At 43.8% G+C, this 20,552-nt stretch overlaps 1 protein-coding gene across 1 annotated transcript in view; it reads right to left on the reverse strand.

The window, feature by feature from the left end:
- Positions 1–3,348: 3,348 nt before the first annotated feature.
- The window catches only part of SLC1A2 (solute carrier family 1 member 2), a 50,058-nt gene continuing 32,854 nt past the window's right edge, over positions 3,349–20,552 (reverse strand). Inside the window, exons 9-10 of the mRNA XM_007446324.1 lie at positions 7,446–7,677; positions 3,349–3,504 (exon numbers count right to left, since the gene is read on the reverse strand). Coding sequence (XP_007446386.1) covers positions 3,433–3,504; positions 7,446–7,677 — 304 coding nt within the window. The 3' untranslated portion in view covers positions 3,349–3,432. The remainder of the gene's footprint in view (positions 3,505–7,445; positions 7,678–20,552) is intronic.

A 20,552-nucleotide genomic window follows, 5' to 3' on the forward strand; every position in this document is an offset into this window, starting at 1 on the left:
TTTCCTTTTGGGGATCCGGTAGGTGAGTTACCCAACTCCAAAGGGGCTTCTTGACTAGATATACACTTGCAAATGACATATTTCTCTGTGCACAAGTGGAAATGATCTGAGACCCTCTATTCAACCGGTCGTTGGGATTCCTGACCTTACCTACCAGGAGTACATCTCCCCATAATCTGAATTTACCCTAAGCCTTTCTCAGCTTCCACCAGTTCAAATCCAAAAGCTAGTCATTTTGGCAACCTTTCTTTAGACTTTCCTGAACATCCAAAGCTGATGAGTAGTTAAAGAGAAGTAAATATTTATATTTTATGGAACATGGCCACTTCTGCAGGCAACGAGGCTCTAGGTTGTGTTTCCACACACAATAGGAAGCGAAGAATCAAACCTGACAGCTACCTGGCTCAAAACTCATCATCTGAAGTTTTATATTGAAGATCTGCGTGATTTAGATGATTGCCTTGATTGTCTGATGCTCTCTGCATGGGAGGCACATCCTCAAAGATCTAAGGTAAAGCTTTGCCTTGAGCGCGATTCTTTTCACTGATACGACTTGATTCGTTGAATTATAGTAGGTAATCAAATGATGACTCCACTTGGGTTTCCCAAAGGACATAAATGAGAAAGGAGAGAATAAAAGTCTACCTCGTTGGTTTTCTCCTGACAATTCTGATTCCTAAAAATAGTGAATGAGTTCATAAAAAACAGTGTTGCCAAAGCCCTGACTTAACAGAACCTAAGGGATGCAGTGTATGTGTCTGGTCTGCCATGTCTGTATACAAGCATAACATTTATGCATATGGTCAAACATTCATGGACTGTTACAAGCATTCATATTTGTGTTGGACCTATTAAAATAAATCTATGCATATAACTGACAGGTTATAATATCCTGTTTAGAAAATGGTTGTTAGAGGTATATTCTGGATCTACTTGATCTGTTTATGGCACATATGCTGGGCAAGGAAAACCCCAGTGGGCGTGGCATGAGAAGAATGAATGAGGCCTAAAAAAAACAGAGGACACAATCACACGTCAGCTCTACATACATCCTGGGCTTTCAGGCTAGTCCTGAATTTGAGACATTGCTTATTTTGACTGATTTGTTGAACTTCCAGATGAACTTATATTCCTAAGTATATTCTCATGAAACTTATTGCATAGTTTCAAACCTGAAAAACCTGCTTTGCTAAGCTGTGCACCTAGTTTCTTCTGAACACGCTGTCCCCTTATATATTTGTAGGTTAACTCGATAACTAGAAAAAAAGCTGAAGACAAGCAAACAGGGAAGACTTTTGGGCAGAGTCTTCGGAAGACGATCCTGAGACCACTCCTTTGAGTCACATGCCAGCGTGTAAAAGTGCTAAGCTGGCGTTAAACAGCAAAACCACAAGCTCCTAGACGCCTTGCCTAAATCCTTCTCACCATAAAAAAGCTCTTGGGAGCACCACTAAACGATGACCCTCAACAGTTTCACAGTTAAACCCAGGAGCTGTCCCTTTGACCCACAACATCTGCTGTAAAGGATGCATTTTCCACTACTACATTTCAGCATGCCCTTGGCCACCATCTTAACTGTCCATCTAATGAAAATGAAGACAAATGTATTTTAAAAAATTAAAAAAGCAAAAACTACTTAATACTGCTCAACACTGATTCTTATCCCCCCCCCAAAAAAAACACTAGCGCTTAAGAGACAAAATTATTAGAATCTCATGTCTCTCGTGTGTCCAAAGGTATCTGATTTGGAAGAGAAAAGTCACAAGGAGTGCGTAATAAAGGGCATGTATGTCCATAAACACCCTCTCCTAAGAAAATCTGGACTCTATGACCCTTCATGAATATCTCAGCACCCATCTGCTGGCAGCAGATAAACACTGTACTCTCACATTGGACCAAGGTTCTACACACGTCAAGTGTGCTTATTTCTCAACGATTCATGCTCAAGTCCTCAGCAAACTCCTAAAGCCAGCAACCTTAGGAAAATACTGTGGGTTATTCAACAGAAAATGATAGTACAGACATTGAAAAATGTAGCTTGGAGGTGCCTACAGCATGCAAGGCACCGACTGGGCTATTCCAATTATATTATGTATTCCCTCAAACTTCCACAGCCTTGAGAAGATTCCATCTGTGAAGTCCTGTAGAGCCATCCTTTGTTCCTACTTCATGGTTCAAGGCTACCTTGACTTTGCCATAAGAATGTCACCTTTATAGGATTTTGCACCTATGTTTGTTTTCTGTTCCTTTCCACAGAGAAGACTGGGGGAAAAGATGGGCTCTGATTCCAACTGTGTCCTGTAGCTGGCTTTAGGTGCTGTGATATAATATAACAAAAAGCTTTCCACATATTAGAAAGTTTTGTTTTTATCATGAGATTAGTATTAAAAGAGGCACAGCCAACCCAACTATCCTCCATCTGTGAGGAGAGTAAAATGATTAAGCCTTCTAGTTTGATGAGAATATGACTGAAATAAGTTGGGGATTAAGAATGTCTTTTTTTGGTAGAGACCCGAATAAGAATTGTATGAACGAAACAAAGACACTGAAGCATAGATCAAATAATCTCACTTGATTTCACTATGCCAGGTGATGCAAACCAAACACAAACAAATTTGAATCTTTGAATCTGGTTAAAATGTATGTTGACTGTGCTCTCTTACTTTTGTCAATATATACAGAAGTTATATGTAAATTACATCCTAATCCCTTATCAAATTTGGAGCAAATTATGAAACCTACTTTGAAATTCAACAATTATTCCCATAAACTAGATGGGGTAGAGTGGAGACTCAGTGGGTTCCATAACCGGCTACCTTTAAGATATGGCTCCCACTATGACTCTCTTTGAAACATTTAGCCATTTAACTTAAGGCGTATACAGAAGAGAAATTGTACCTTAAGATGGGTACTTTGTTTTAATCAACACAAGGACATACGCTACAAGACATTTAAGGGGATTTACTTCTCTTGTGTGTTACACACAATCTCTTGTGTGTTACAAGGTGAAGAAGCATGGAGAACACTGGAAGGAGTAACACACTGACTGTCTGCTCATTAATCCAAATCTCTGGAATGTGCCGCACGGCTTTAGTCGTGTCCCCTGGGAAAAGAGCATCCACGGTTCTGCATCTTGAGAGAAAAGGGAAGCTGGCAAGAACGCGTCTTCAATTCAGACTGATTCCTCCAGCGGCATCCATTCAAACAATAATACAAGTGAGAAAATTAGATGGTTACCAAGCACTATTTGGCAAAGACACAGCACCGTGCCTATCACTGACTCACAACAGATCCTCTAAGCCTCAGCTAACAGATTAGGTAAACATCGAAATATATGTATTTTTTTTCTTTTTAAAGAAAGCTTGTTTATATCCTCTTTTGCCATAAGATACGCTGGGGAGTTTATTCAAGAATTTGCTGACAGTCGTATCCTTATTTTTCACGTTTCCAAGGTTCTTCTTTAACACTGCAGTCGGCTGACTTTCCGCTGGCTGCCAGAGTTACCTGAAAATAATTATCATCAATATCCAGCTTACGGGCCACGAACCAGAAAACCACCTGGGGGGTTATGTGGAGGACCACCAGACCCAGGTTCTACTACACGACTTAAGTATTAATTTTAAACATTGTTTCTTCCAAATTGATTTTGAACTGGTCTTAGTTTTCAACACTGATTTGCGAACATTAAAAAAAAAAATACATATTTGCCTTGGGGGGTATTGAGCGACTAGAGATACTTTGCAAGTTGGGGGATAAATAACTTCTACTATGCTTTTAGGGTTATGAGGGTGTCTAATTACCCATAGACGCCACACACAACAATGCAGTCCTGAAAACATAGTGCCCTTGTGCTACTCCAAACAACCGCAGAGAAAAAAAAAATCCAGAACTAGGCAGCTAGCTCTACTCATGCACGTGAAAGGTTCAGTTGCAATGAGGCCAGGTGGAGTTTATACATGTCCAATTTTCAAATCATGATGGTCTGGCTCTACCATATAAGCTATCCAGGCTTTAAAAATTAAAAAGGAAAGGAGGGAATTAAAAGGCTGAAATCAGTATCTCTAAATTATTTCATTGCAGACATTTATTAATCAACTATAATCTCCAGACTGTCAGTATTATGCTTCCCTGGCTCTCAGTGAACTGAACCCTTACACAGAGTGGGAAGTTTTCCCCTCCACATCTAAGTCGTTTTCCTAGCTTACCTTCCATCTGTCTGTCCTCAACGTCATGTGCAAACTTAAACCCACGACTGATATTCCACATAATGGAGAGACTGGATTTATGGAAGCATTAGGATATGGAGACATGACAAACGCAGCAATGTTTGAAAGAAATCTGGTCTTCTTCTTACCCAAGTGGAAGTGAGGAGCATGCACTACACACACAACATGCTAGGAACAGAAAACCTTTCACGAACCAAGCAAATGAAAATAAAAACTACTCATCCCTCCGGTCCCCATGAGGCCACCGCATTGTTTTTGTTTTTGTTTTTTTTTTTAAAAAAAGACCATGCAACAAGCAAATGAAAGCATCACATGCAGTTCTTCTGATTAAAATTAAAAACATTGCATACCTTCAAACTACGGTTACAAGGCAAGAGTTTGAAAATAGAGAGACCAACATGACAGAACAATGCTTAGAACGGTTAAAGTTGTGACCAGAGAAGCAGCAAACTTATTTCCCCTTCAGTGAACTGTCAGGAAAGACGGCCAGGGACAAACTATCTGCCTGGAGCGAGCTGCCTGTTCACCATGACCTTGAGTGTACCTATTTGGCTTTCAGTGATGAACCAGATCAATATCTGTGCAACACTATAAATCATGGTGCCTTTGGAAAACCAGACAGAGCTCAGGTGGCAGGGGCAGGGAGGCTGTTGTTTTCAAATACTGAGACCTGTGTCTCTGAAGTAGCTGGGACTGCAGCTTTTTTGGCATTTTTCCTTTTTCTGGCTGGATTAAAGGAAGCAGGGACTCCGCTCCCCCGGTCTATTCCACCCAGCTCCGTCCCAACACCTGGGTAATGGAAGAGCCAAAAGGCGAGAACTGGCAGCAAGCAGTGATGTCTCCCAACTCAGCTTTTAAAACAGTGAGACTGAGAATGGACCAGAAGGAGGTTCAAAGGCAGGAGTAGATGTGACTCAGATATTCTGGGAAAGCCTTCAAATTCATCTCCACAGCTCTGACTGCCTCCTTTGCATATAGGTGTCAACTCAGTTAACTGGTCCAGAGCGAGAAGGGTCGACTGGCCTCGCCTCACAATCTTCACTGAGCTGAACCCATCACTTCACTAAAAAATGCAAACCGCCAAAGAGTTATTAAACCAATATGGCCGTTTCATCATTTCCATGATCTGCTCGGTTTCACCATTTGACCATCTAAACACTAATTCACCAACGAGTTTGCAGGTGGTTGGTTTGGTGGTCGACTACCTAGAAAGACTGAGCCACTATCTCTATCAAACTGTCCAGCAAAAAAGGTTATCTGAATTAAAGCATGGGATCGAGATGCTAAAAGTATACACTCAATACATATTTCTGAACAGCCTACTGCATGCCTGGCACTGCTTTAGGGCACAGCAGTGATAAACAGGGACACAGTCTCTCTCCTCATGGGCTTACTTCACAGTGATAGAGACAGTTGACCAACATTTCCTTTTAGGGACTGAACTGTTTGCTAAAATAAATGAAGCACATTTGTCCTGATGTGCTTGATATGCTTTAAGGGAAAAAAAAGTGCAGGAAGTCTGAAATCTAAAGACATCTCCATGCCTGTACACTTTCCTCAAAACTTGCCCTACACAATATTGTTAAGAAGCCTCTCCTGAGATGCTCCAAAAGGGCCGCACCAAAGGCAGTTAACCACTAGGACTCTTCGTATATATAACTGCAAAGTTAAAGAATATATGTGGTGATTTTATTTTGTTTCCTACTACTATTCTTCCTCATAGGGCAGTAATTGCGATCAAGCTGTATCTCCACTATACAACTGTACATTCATTTTGCTGTCCCCTAGTGCCTAACTCAGGGCTTTGCAGATTATGGGCACTCAATAAAACTTGACTAATAATCAAAATATAGGAGGTCATAGGAATAAGATGGGGGTGCTCAATTAAACCCCACAAGGCACACGATGAATATTTGTTAAATATAATAGAGCATAAAGCTATTCCATGGAATGTTGACCCTTGTTTACCAAAACTAATATTCTGATGGGGAATAATCCAGCACAATCATTGAGATGTGGAAAACACTAACTTTCCAGGAGAATGGAGTATACCATTTAGGTGCATCTGAATTTCTAACAATTTTCATTGTTTTCACTGAGTCAATTAATTTATACAATTGCCTCTTGATGGGCGGGGTCCCTCCCTAATTTGCATCAGAGCCCTGGTTTACCCACACATGTAGCTTATACAGAGGGGATGAACCAAAGATGGTGGCTGGACCATCCAGTAGAGGGGATTGCTTCTGTGTCATCCTTAGTTGTCTGGCAGAAGCCATGGCATATATTTGGAGTGACCCAGAAATAACATAGGGAGAAATTAACTATTAAATGAGATCCGTCAACAGGAGTCAGAAAGGTATCAGAAATCTGTGTTCGGTTCAGATTGTCCTCAGTTGCCACTTACAACCCTCAGAGTTGACACTGCTCACCTGCCAGGGTTTCTCCAAGTTTGCTTCACTCTGGTCATGACACTTTGACAATGTCAAGTTAGTTACAATGAAGGCTAGACAGAGCCGGTCAGGCTTGAAGACTTAGCATCCAACAGCTTGGAAAAGAGTCCAGAACATCCATGCTTCAGGAAAAATGGTGCTGCCAGGCAGTATGTGACATATAGTGTTTTTTTAAAGACATCTATGGATAACTGTCCTGAAGGAGAGTTATTCTTTACTTGAAATTGCTTCCCCATTCTTGGAGCAAAGTGATTGCCAGGTCAAAACTCACCTTCCCACAAAAATAATGAAGAGAAAGATAGCTGCACAAAGTTATGTGGGCACACTTTTGACCAATACATGATATACAGCAAGAAGGAATACTTGTGCTATGTAAATCAAATGATGCTGGGCATCTCTCTTGATGTTTCACTTGAACAGAATATTTGAAAGCCAGCAAGGCCCTAGAAACCACAAATTCTTGAGCATAATATTCAAAGAAAACGATTGAATTTGTGAAGTGGGTGGACGGGGGAGTCAAAATGATTGTTTTACATCACATGGATAAAACAAGCAACCGATTGGCTCTTTCACCGTTAGACTTGTTGATTTCCTGCCACGTTAGACAGACACAGAGTTAGATGATCTGGGACTCATAGACGCTTGAGTTACATGATTCTTTAGAAAAATAAATGTGGCAATAATACATGCAGGGCTTTTGTGTTTGCTTTAAGAAATTGAGCATGCACTATTATATACAGGTCTCGATATCCATGAATGGGAAAGGTACCTTGCACTCATCTACTATGACAGAGTTGTGTGCAGCATAGACACATTGGTTGGAGTTGTTTTCCCTGTGGTTCTTCATGTCATCATAAATGGACTGAGTCTTGGTCATTTCAATATCTTCATGCACTCGGTGCTGGGAGTCAATGGTGTCCAGCTCAGACTTGGAGAGGTGATAGACAATCCCAGCCCCAAAAGAGTCTCCCACAACATTGACGGATGTTCTCATTCTGTCCCTGGGGACAAAGAACAGGACACGTTTAGTGAGGAAGCAGTACGATGTGATGGGTGAGAGGTCAAGGTCTAGAATGGAGAGACCTGGGGTTGAGTTCTGACTCTACCTTTCCCTCTGCCTGGTCTGGGGCAAGTGACTTACCTTTTAGGAGCCTTGATTTCCTTGTCTGTCAACTGGAGATAGCAATCATACTTCTCTCATAAGCTCGTATGAAAATTAAATGAGACAATGTATGTAAATTGCTTAGCAAAATGTCTAATGAATGGTAATCGCCCAATAAACAACAGGAAAAGAGAAAGGAGGAGGAGGGGAGGAAGAATTAGAGGGGAATAACGTGTCCAGATCTCAGAATTAGCTCCCAGACTGCAGCCATTCCTAGCTGTGTCCAGCAAGTCCTCTTGATTTAAACTGTTCTTCGAAGATTCCAGATTTTACCTCCACTTATTTTATTTAATAATTCTACAGGAAAGTGCAACCACCTGTGAATTCCCCCATAGTAGAAAATTCATCTTTTTTGTAAGGATCAAAACAACACTGCCTTCCCCCTGGGCCCCAGTCCGTCCCTAGCACACACATACACAGCTCTTGGGTAAGAAACCCAGTCACAGTTTCCTCCCTGACCTATATGTGTAGTGCCTATGTGTCCTGAAAAAAACCAAAATGCTTTCTCTTGCGCTCTCTGTTAATTAAAAAAAATAATAAAATCTTCCAGAGGGCCTCTTGAACCAAGAAGGGTTGAGAAAAATCCTTCCTCAAATCTTGTTTCTCAGGTTCTGACTTGAAAAAAATAGGATGGTTGATACCATCCCCTCTTAGAACGTCAGCACCAGGAAAAACTAATTAAGTCCTTAAGAGTAAGTTGTAGTCTCTCACCCATAAGTTTAAATCAGTGTGAAGAGTCCTTTTGACCAGGCTTACGAGATACTCAAAGCTCTAAAAAGAAGGATGCTGGAAAACCACAAAGAAAAGAAAGAAAAAGAAGGAGTTTAGGTAAAAATGCTGCTGAGACATCTTAGTTCAGGGCACTCTAGTCTTCAATTAAAAATAAATAAATAGGGCTTCCCTGGTGGCGCAGTGGTTGAGAGTCCACCTTCCAATGCAGGGGACACGGGTTCGTGCCCCGGTCCGTGAAGATCCCACATGCCGCGGAGCAGCTGGGCCCGTGAGCCATGGCCACTGAGCCTGTGCATCCGGCACCTGTGCTCCGCAACGGGAGAGGCCACAACAGTGAGAGGCCTGTGTACCACAAAAACATAAAATAAATAAATAAATAAAGGAAGATACTAGAATTGGTTTAAGGCAAAGTGGAAACCTTAATAGGTTCTTGGAACCAAGGCCTAAAATAAATTCTAGTTGCTATGATCAAATCTATTTCTCATTAGAGAATAGTAATTATGAAGTTGTACTAGGAGGAGTCTGGCCTGGTTCTCTTGCAAGGAAAGAACTTGGGAGCCAGCTGGCCTTCTGGTTTCAAGCAGGAAGATGCTGCCCATGAAAAAATAAAGATCAAAGCCCGGCTTCTACTCTCAGGGGCATCTCTCCATCTGAGAAGGCTCTTCCCCTCCCTTCTGCTTTAGAGAATCTGCCTCAGCGTGATAGTCTTAACATGAATGAAGACTGGGTCTTGAGGTCATCCACAGAATCAGGCTCTTGAAATCAAGATCACTAAGAATCCCCAGTATAAGGAGATGAGAAGGAATATGTATTAAGAAAAAGCATGGACTCGCATGGACTCTGGAGGCAGGCTGACCTGGATCAAATGCCAGCTTTTCCCCTTACCTGTTGGACAACCTTGATCACACTTAACATTTGTGAGCCCTGGTTGTCTCATTTATAAAATGGAAATAATAAAAGTGTTCCCTACATAAGGGTTACTGTGAACAAAATGCTTAGCACAGTTCCAGACATTTAATAAGAACTCACAAAACATTAATTTTACATGATGTATACTTTTAATATCACTATTAATCTTATCAAGTCAATTCATATATATTTTTGGCAGCACCTAGGTAGAACATCCAAACATCCCTGCTTAAACTACTCTCTACCCTGAAAACATTAACCCTATTTATAGGCCAATTCCTATGGCAGCACACCCGACTAAACAGCTGAGTTATTTGTTCATCATGCTATTGTAGTCTACTTTGTTGCTTTTCAACTATACTTTCCATCCCTCCTGGCCTGTGCTCTGAGCCATGCATCCAACACCCCTGATCAATTGTTAAATTCCAAAGAGCACTAAAGTCTTGGAGAGGAATGCTCTGAATACTCACTTATCTCATGGCCCAGAAGAATCTGCCTTATTGGCAAGTAGAGGGACCAAAGGTAATGGTGGTGGTGATGATGATGGTAGCTAACTTTTATTTGTATTGGAATATACCTTATAGATATTACCGTATTTAATCCTCACCCCAACTCTATAAGAAGGACTATTATCCACATTTAAGAGATGGAAACACTGAGGCCCAAAGAGATTAAGTGGCTTCCCAAAGTCACACACCCTAGTAGAGTCACAGAACCATATTTGGACACAGGCAATGTGACTCCAGAATCCCCGTACAGATGAACTGGTTTGCAAGGCAGAAATAGAGACACGGATGTAGAGAACTAACATATGGACACCAAGGGGGGAAAGCAGGGGCCAGGTGGCGGTGGTGGGATGAACTGGGAGATTGGGATTGACATGTATACACTAATATGTATAAAATAGATAATTTATTTTTGAACCACATTTAGAACTTTCTCTCCATTGACTGGGATTGACATATATACACTAATATGTATAAAACAGATAACAATAAGAACCTGCTGTGTAAAAATAAATAAATAAATAAAACTAAACTAAAAAAAGATAATAACAATCCACTGTCTGCCATGTGATGCAAAGCACCCAGGAGCCAGACAGTCCTGATTTTGAATCTAGCTCAGCCACATATGAACGGTGTGACCTGGGTGACTTCCTCAACCAGAATTTTTCTCATCCAGTCAAAACACCTACTTTACAAAATGTGGGGAAGATAACGCCAGTTCCTGATCCACAGCTCATACTCATTATGTGCTCTCTCCTTCCCCTTTTGGAGATAAGCATCACTCATATCCCATCAGGGGGACAAAAGCATAAAATGCTATTCTCAAGGGTTAATTACTTTTCCAGCTTAATAAAGCCATTTCCACTCAAATGAGTGATACAAGTTCACAAACTCCCCCTTCCTCAACTCTTGGCTTTCTTTGACACCAAACCCCACTCTCCTGAGCAGTCACTGAACCAAGTTTTGGGAATAGCATTTCTGGGTGAGCTTTCTCCAAATGTGCACAATGCTCATGTCTCTTCCATACGCTCAGGTCTCTTTGAATTTGAAAAGGAACTCTAGCCAATGGAAATAGTCACCAGGACAGTAATGGATGGAAGACAGAGTTGGGTGAAATCAAAGCAGACTAATGTTTGATGCCCAAATCAACATACAAAGGGCCCTGGACTTAGGGCTAAAACCCTAACCCAAGTGTTCTAACTCACTTCTTACCTGAGCATGAAATATGGAATGAGGCTAATTCCAACTTCAGAAGAAGTTGTGAGGTTTAAGTGAAATGACAGACACAACGGGAACGCCTTAAATACTCATTAAAGATTGCAGGAGCACATAAGCCTGAAAATGGCTACGTGGAAATAAGAGAAGAATGCAGACTCTAATACTTGCTGAGTTCTTTGTTAGTTCATTGATTCATTCAACAGGTATATAACGAGCATCTTAGTGTGTACACTATGCCAGGTGTCCAAGCAGTGAAGAGCAAGAAAAGACCCTTTCTTTGTTCTCTTTTCTGGTAGAACCCACACTCTCTTTACTTGTCTCTATCCCCCACTAGAGTAAGATAAATATTCTAACAGGAATAAGTGCTGCGTGTTCTTGGGTTTTGTAGGCAGGACAGTTTATCTACACTTGGGCCCCAGCAAAGGCTTGAATAGAAGTGTCTTGAGTCAGGTGCTAAGGGTGGGTCTGAGATAATGAGCTAGAGAGAAGAAAGAACTAATACGTGTGAAATCTAAGAGGTGGGTGCCCTCAGGAGCGTTCAGGATGACTAGTGAGTACAGTGAGAGGCAGAAGGTAAGGACTGACCAAATCATGTATAGCCTTATCAGTCAAGTGCAGGAGTTAGAACTTTATCCCGTGTGTGACAGGAGCCATGGAAGGGAAGGATCACGCTTGTTCCATTATAAAGGATGGCAAGACTGAAAGAGCAAAATCCACTTAGTGACGATGTGGGGAATATGGAGAAAGATGAATTTGAGAGACATTTAGCAGACAGAATTACAGGACTTGAGGACTGATTAGTTATAGAGAATAAAAAAGAAAGAGAGTCAAGAATTCCTCCTGAGTTTCTGGTTTGGACAACCAGTGGCCAGGGCTACCACATGTAGGGGACACAACTGGTTGGGGTGAGAAAGATTCTGGTATCATGTCCCGCAAGTGGCTGGGAATACGGACTAAAGGTCAGGAGAGACAGCTGAGCTACAGGTAGGAAATTAGGAGTCAACACCTAGAGAGGCCGTGGATGGGTGCCAAGGCAGGTTCAGTCCATCCTTGGGGAGAAGCAGAGTGAGACAAGCAGACAATCTAGTCTAGAACCCTGAGGGACACCAACATTTAAGGACTGGGCAAAGGAGGAAGAGCCTGCAAAGGTGGCAGGAAATTAGAAGAGCCTGGGGGAAGAGTGTTTCAAAAAGAGGGGTGTGAAGGACAATACCCATGATTGCCTGGAGGTCGGGTGAGATAAGGGAAAGCAGTGTCTCTTGGTTTCAGCAACGAAGAGGCCATGATTGACCCGGCAAGGGTAGTTTCGATACAGACGCAGGGACAACAGAAGCCTGCTCTCCATCGCTAGAAACTTGAATGAGAGATGAGGAAGAGGGCATGCTATGTAGAATCAACTTATTCAAGACTGACTGAGACGGCGAGGAGACAGAATGGTAGACAGAGGCAGTCGGAAGACAGAAATTTCAGTTTGCTTTTGAGGCCACCAGGGGAATATCTGACCAACTCTGGGGGAGTCCGATTCTGGCCAAAAGCAGGATATGGGGATTTATGGTTCACATGTGGAAAATTTCTCCACAGGCAAATACTTTCGTTTTCTCTCCCAACAGCCCTGACCCGTTCATGAAACCCTGCTGACCTCCGGAGTTTTTAGGCTGCTTGGTAAAAAGAATTTTAGAATGCTTGCTGCTATTCTTGGGTCTGGATGTGGTGCGTCAGGACCTTGAGAAGGGGACAGGGGCGAAGGCAGAATCTTTAATTGAATGAATTCACTACAGATGACATAGCTATTCTTTGGGGACTACCGGGAATCAAAACCTAGAGGGGAGCTTGGTGAAGCGCCTTCATGCTGCGGCGCTGGGTCTGGTGCCCTGGAAGAAAAGCATTTGCCGAGGTGCTCTCTCTCTTTCTCCTTCTTTCAGTCTAAATCTTCTGGCAGGAAGACGGTGGGACTGTCTGAAAGTCCTGCTCACAGACGAACAGAACCAAGGGGGCAGGGTCACTCAAGATTCATCTGGTCCCTGGTATTGGAGTGAACCACATGAAATTGCCATTTTAATGAGTCCAGAAAGGCCAACTATTGGAAATTTCATGAGTCAGCTTAATATTCATAGAAACAGATCATTGTGTCTGCCTCTCAGAATGCAGGGTGCACAGTGTGGCAGGTGGGTCGCCTGAGGCCCCAGACCTTGAGAAGGCTGGCACTTCCGGGCAGCTGAGAGCTCAAACCACACGGGATTAGGGAAGGGAATAAGGACCCACAGAAGCATTGGGTTAAGAGTGTGAATTTTGGATTCAAGCCTGGATTGCAATCCTGGCTCCAGCAGGATTAGCTGGGAAAACAGCTTTTTCCACTCAGTTTTCTCATTTGTAAAATACGGAAAGTAATGTCCACCTGCAAGCATGTGGAGAAGGTAACAATGGCTAACCCATATGGAGCGCCTGTCCTCTGAGAGGTCCTCAGCCAAACTCTGCCTATAAAAGGCTTGACAGGGCGCCTGACCCAGACTCAGCGCTCAACCTTAACTGCTCACCGCCATCATCATCATTAGTCCAAGCGAAAAGGGGAGCAAATCACTTCCTACCTTATTCCTCCATCACGTCTTATACGTTCCTCTTTTGCACCTAGCACTGTGGGGATTTTTTTTTTTTTACCACATCTATCCCCATTACTAGACTATTAGCCCTTTGAGAGTTGATACCATATTCGTTTATGACATGGGCAGGACCCGGGGGAAGCAGGTAGGCAGGTATGTGAAGGACGCAGGGTGGGGATGGATCATTATTTAAGAAGTGGCAGCAGATTAACTCTAGAAAGAGAACCGTCTTTTGTTTAGCGAGCACCCAGTTGGATATTTTGGTGGTGAAAAGTTAGGATGCAGGACGAGATCTAGAAGGAGGAGAGAGACACCGAGAGACACCAGATTCCCTTGCAGGGGAGAATGAGAGAGAGGTCTTGGAAGCTGGGGGAAGACACAGAGGGGGAGAGCCAGGAAGCCCAGCAAGGCAGGCAGAGACTGGAACTAAACAGGTGCAGGGAGAGGTTCCCCGTCGTGGGGGACACTAAAGGATTCTTTTTTAAAGAAAAGAAATGCCTATTATTAACTTCTTACTTTCTGTAAGTTATTATTAGCAGTGATTACTTCAGAGAAACAAGACCTGAAATTATAGGGGCAGAAAATTTTTCCCTTCCTCCCTTCTAGATTCTTTGGCTGGTCTAATAATGATATTGAAAATTTAATTTAATTAATTGAAAATTTAATTTAATTATATTGAAAATTAATTTTGGTCTAATAATTATATTGAAATTTAATTATATTGAAAATAATTATATTGAAAATAAATTATATTAAAATTTAATTTAATATACAATCGCTTCTCGGCCTTTTGGCTAAGATCAAGTGTAATTTTGTACATATAGGAAATTTTAATTTTGTACATACCTGAGCCTTATAAAAATAGGAGACTCAAAAGCAGTCAGGCAGTTGAGGTTTATATGCCATCCTAAGCTAAGGAAGGGGATAAGGGTCTGGGGCTTGAAACGGGGGGGAAACAATTCACTGGAAGAGCAAATATTTGGTAAAAAAATGTTTGCCCTGGCACGCAGGTGAGTCTCTCCGGTGAAAAAGTTCTCTCTGGTAATAGCATTCTTCCTGGTATAGGCCTCCTTTCTAAATTCTTGTAGGCAGTTGAGGGGAGGTAAAAAGCTTGTCTTGAGTCCGCTGGGTCTTGACTGCTTTCAGCTTAAAATAACCCACATGCCAACTGGCATTTTGCGGGGAGTCGCATATTTTGCTCCTTTTCAAGATTCAATTGTAGGTGATGGGAGACTTCTCTTTCTCATTTTATAACTCTCCTGAGCTTGGTCCCGCCTCTCCCTTCCAGGAGCACATTTTTCTTTTGTGAGCATTAAAACATGATTTCGCTGTGTGGAACTATGGCCCCGCCTCCACCCCACCCCCCTGATGGGCAATTACACTGCGTTGCGTCAGGGACACTTTAGCAGGGGAAGAAAAGACTTAGTCGAAAAGGATAAGGATGTCATGCAAAGGATGACAGAGAAAGAAGATGAGGTAAGATGCAGAAAAAAGGCGAAATCAGTGGAAATAGGAAATCAATGCAAAAGGCTTAAACATGAGCCCCTAGACTCTGAATTCAGAGATAGGGTAGATGTAGGCATTGGTGTCCCCCAGACATGGAATGAGGGTTGAATCAGTTATGCGTGTCTTAAATAAGAGAACGAGAACCCAGATGGGCAAGCCTGGAACATCTAAGGAATAGCCGGATGGTCTGAGTTTGAATCCCAGTTCAGCCCTTTAATATCTACTAAACTAAGTTTCTTGGCTCTGAGCCTCAGTTTTCTCAACTGTAAAACAGGGATAATATTACTAGCTGCCTCATAATTTGCTGCAACTTTTTAAACAAGTCTATGTAAAGTGCTTAGAACAATGTCTGACAATGAAGGGGCACTCACTGAGTATTAGTTGTCAGAGTCCTGGGTCCTTTTGATCTAGTTTCATTGAATGGATGCACATGCTGTCAACCAGTGCTCAAAAAAGAGTAGAGGTGCTCATATACTACAGTCAGGAATATACTGCTGCTCCCTACTTCTGGTCCATTGCTTCTGGAAGTCAGGTCCCTGGACCAATCATCAGCATCCCCTGGGAACCTGTTAGAAAAGTTACTTCTTGGGCCCCTCCCCAGGTCTCCTGAACCTCCAGGAGGTTTTGGTGCACGCTCGAGTTTGAGAACCGATGCTCCATTCCATCCTGGGAGGCTAATGAGGGAGCCTCTGAGTGCCCACGGCAGGGTGGAGGCTCCCTCAGGCTTCCTTATAAGTGCCATCTCAAGTATACCCCCTCATGAGCAAATATGTCCCCAGGAACTATCTCACTAACAGCCCCATGTGATAAGTGGGCCATAGATCCACTTGGCTTTCCTTTTCCCAGACCCAGTTATTTATCATCTCTTCCTGGTATTGGCCCACAGTTCTCCTTCCATCCTGAATCCTTCAGAGAGAGAGGGGTGTCACAAGATCTCATAAATACCTGCCAAGGACTCCTGTTACAAAGGGCTTCTTAGATTCTGGGGAAGGTTCTGTTTTTACCAGCCCCACCCATCCGGTGTTCTAGGACTCGGATACTTTTCAGGGCTCAGAATCTTGGTTTCCACCATGACATTTACAGAGCAGCTAAGCCTGCTCATTGAAAAACGTCCAGGGCTCGGCGGGCAGTAATGAGGCTGGCTGATCTCCAGCAGTTGGCAAACACCATGGCACATTAAATGTCACTGCGGGCTTTGTTTGGTTTTAAATTGAAAAGTTGAAAGCTTACAAATTGAAAGCTTACAAACCTTGCCTGGGGAGGAAAAGGCAAGGGGAGGAAAAGAAATGCCCCCCTGTTCTTTGTCTCTGCTTTCCCCCCACAGACTACGTGTCACCAGGGAATCCCTGCACCCCTCTGTCAACTCATCCCCCTGCCCCACTCACACGCTGATGGGCACCCAACAGCCACGGCGCCCATGACCAAGAGCGTGTTTCCAGAACTCCTCTTGCTGGTGACAAAGAATGTGGAACCATTCCTAATTCAAAGCAGATCTGACCTAGCTACAGACCCCTATGCACACTTTCCCAGGATCCTATACCCTCCCTTCTTCTTTTCTTCTGAAAAGGAGCGTTCATGCTTATTTGTATACAAACATCCATCACCAGCAGAAGTCTAGTCTGGGTCTTAAAACTAGAAGGGCACTCAAGGGCATGGGGTCTAGACTGTGCTTTCAAGCTGGTAAGTTACTGTTCCTATTGTACACACCACACAGCTGAATCCAGAGAGTAAGTAACTCGCCCGCAGCCCCACAGCGACTAGGTGCAGAGCTCAGAGCTTGCAGGGCTCTGCCTCTGCCTTTCTTCCCTTGATCACAGGGCCTCTTTCCATCTGAGATCAGACCCCAGAACTAGACGAGAGCCTTCAATCACTCTTCCCTTTCCAGCTGCAACCTGGGGAAGAGTTTTCTCAAATGCAATTTCATCAATAGAGTTAATCCAAATATATCATCATGTTTTTTGTTGTTCAGCCAACTCCCTTCTGCTAGCACGTTTCAGCCCTGGAGTTAAGACGCCCTGCTCTGGGTGCAAGTGTGAGCATGTGAGCGCCCATTCGCTGACATTTGGGTCAGGAGGGGACAGGGTCTTGAACGTTTCATGAGGTGACGCTCCTCCAACAGGCTTGGAAGCAGACGACTGTCAGAAAGACAGGGCCCACAGTGAATGACCTGGGGGGCTGGGGCTGGAGGACCTGAATTCTAAGAGTGGCTGAGACCTTGATTGTATCCCATTTGTCCCCACTTAACCTGTTTGTTTTGTTTTGTTTTAATACTGGGAGAGGGGAGAGACCAGGTCAGACAAAAAATTCTCTGATTAGCATGTAGAACCGGGGGTGACCCGAATAGGTCTGTTTTCCCCAACCTCTCTGACTCTGGACCCCTCTGTTCCTCCCCTCCACTGTTAGATCTGCTGGGTACCAACCAGGATGCTGTGTGGGGTGGCGTGAAGGGCCCTGACCTGGCCGCACAAGCTCCCCTGTGCCTTTTGATGCCCAGTTTCCTCATCTGTTAAACACACCATAGTGATCTTTAAGGATTAACTTTAAACTGAGGTAAAGAGCATGGATGGGGAGGGGGAAGGGTGAGCTGTGACAGGGCGAGAGAGAGGCGTGGACATATATACACTACCAAATGTAAGGTAGATCGCTAGTGGGAAGCAGCCGCATAGCACAGGGAGATCAGCTCGGCGCTTTGTGACCGCCTGGAGGGGTGGGACAGGGAGGGTGGGAGGGAGGGAGACGCAAGAGGGAAGAGATATGGGAACATATGTATATGTATAACTGATTCACTTTGTTATAAAGCAGAAACTAACACACCATTGTAAAGCAATTATACTCCAATAAAGATGTAAAAAAAAAAAAAAAAAAAAAGAGCATGGTGGTAACACCAAATATCTGCTCCTTTCCTACATTCCTGATAACACAAGTACATTTTTCCGCTTAAATGCATTTGCATTATAATGGAGGCAGCATCTATAACAATAACTGTTAAAGAGATGAATCTCTAATGGTGGATTTCAAGCCTCAGCAACAAGCCCAAGAAGAGAATAGGCAACGTAGTTGGAGCAGGCAAAGGACCCTCGATGACAACGAAAGTTCAAGGGGCAAAGAGGCAGGGGGCTCAGTAAGCCAAAGCCACAAGGGAAGCAGCTGGGACTTTAATAGCTTCCTCTGTCTTTCTTCATGTGTAGAAAGGCCCCTGGTTATCACGCAGCAGCTCTGTGGGTAACTTTTAGCATGCATTTATTGAGCTCCTACTGTGTGCTCTGTCCCCAAGCGGTTGCCACCGTCTCCATTTCCTCTTTGTCCTCCTAACCAAATCCAACCCCACCCCTTTGTCTCCATCCTATTCCCTCCAGATCCTTCCACCATTCACCACCACCGAATCTCAGCTGCCCCCATGACTGCCCTGTCTGAATGGACCTCATGAGAAAGACTGCCCCTTGGGGCCAGTGTAGGGCACAGAGAACAACCAAGATGGCGCTGAGGACCCCGCCACCCCCGCCTGAGAGAGACAGGCAGGGACAGGTAAGAGTCATTTCCTTTGCTCGTCACCTTCCCACGAAAGGCATTTCCAGAGCATTTCTCTGGTGATGGAAGAACCAGTCAGGGAGATCCGTGCCCTTCCTCGCAGCCCTGCTGAGTTGAACAGATTCAGTCCACGTCTCATTTCTAACCTAAACTTCAACAGCAAGCAAGCTCTCTGGAAAGACCAGGCTTCCTCCTAGCCTTCCCTTCAGTCACTTGCACGGTTCTCTCTTTGGAAGGGTGGTTGAAGAAAAGTGGAACCTGTTTTAGCCTTGAGGAAACTCAAGTCCGTAAAATGTGGCTTCTGCCTCTTAAAATCTTTGTCAATAAATGTCAGAAAGATTGCTAATGGAATGTAGGGTAATAAAAAGAAAATAAGTGTGAGCACTTTGGCCTTGGATCGCTGCACCTGTTACTCCGAGCCTCTGACTTTGAAGCCAATGGCATCCCCCAGCTCCTGTCACCTAGCTCCAGTGCTGGACCGGAAGTTTCAGTGTACATCCCATAGAATATCAGAGCCCCAGTGAGACCTTAGCAAGAATTGATTCCAGCCTCCTTTTTGGGGACCATCCGGCTAGACTGACCCACCTTTGGGAATGGGCTGAGAGTCCCACGCTAGGACAATGCCCTTCACTGGGAAAGGGAGCAGGGCTATGTATACACTGTCAAGTTCAAGCATCTCTGCATGGCCTCAAGGCTGTCCATCTTGCCTCACCTTTTACCACTCCTTGCCTTACACTTTGTGCTCCAACAATATCAAACCACTCATAGGTCCCCATACGATTTGTTGCCTCAGTGCCTTTGTGTGGGCTGGCCTTGACCAGAATGTCCTATTCCCGCCCCCACTTATGGACACCTGGGTAACTTCTACCTACCCGTTATGATCCAGCTCAGCTATCACTGCCTTTAGAAGCTTGAACGTGGCCATGATTATGAATTGGTGGCCTCCAAAGCCAAGCAGACATAGGGCCAAATCTCTACTCATTCTCCCTAAACCTCAGTCTTCTTATCTATAAAATGGCAGTTGTTAGAGGCAGCGGTGAAGGGCTCCATGTAGCAGCTGGCACATAGTAGGCCCTCAAATTCAGCAGCCATCTTCCTTGTTTTCTGGTTTCTCCACTCTGCCCTTCCAACCTAGACTGGGATGTGTGTCTGTCTCTATCGCTATTCTTCTATGTGTGTGCTCTTTTAAAATCTACTTTGTTGAAGTGTAATTTACATAACAATAAAATGTACCCATTTTAAGCGTGTGGTATGGTGAGTTCCGACAAATGTGGACACCTGTGCATACCAGTGAACATGGGACATTTCTATCCCTCCTAAAGCTTTCTTTGTGCCCTTCCCAGTCAATCCTCACGCCTCTACTTCTGGGCCCAGGCAGCCATGATCTCTTTCTATTGCTAGAGACTATATTGTCTTTCCTAGAGCATCATATAAATGGAATCATACAGTATATATTCCTTTGTGCTTCGTTCACTCAGCATTGTGCTTTGAGATCCTTTGCCTGCTTTGGTATGGGTCCCTTATAGCACAGGCTCCGGACGCGCAGGCTCAGCGGCCATGGCTCACGGGCCCAGCTGCTCTGCGGCATGTGGGATCCTCCCGGACCGGGGCACGAACCCGTGTCCCCGGCATCGGCAGGCGGACTCTCAACCACTGCGCCACCAGGGAAGCCCCCCCTTATAGCTTTGCTTTTAACTTTGTCTTATAATTTACCTGCT

The sequence above is a fragment of the Lipotes vexillifer genome, unplaced genomic scaffold, assembly GCF_000442215.2.
Source record: "Lipotes vexillifer unplaced genomic scaffold, Lipotes_vexillifer_v1.1 scaffold1993, whole genome shotgun sequence".
In the NCBI taxonomy this organism is placed as follows: domain Eukaryota; kingdom Metazoa; phylum Chordata; class Mammalia; order Artiodactyla; family Lipotidae; genus Lipotes; species Lipotes vexillifer.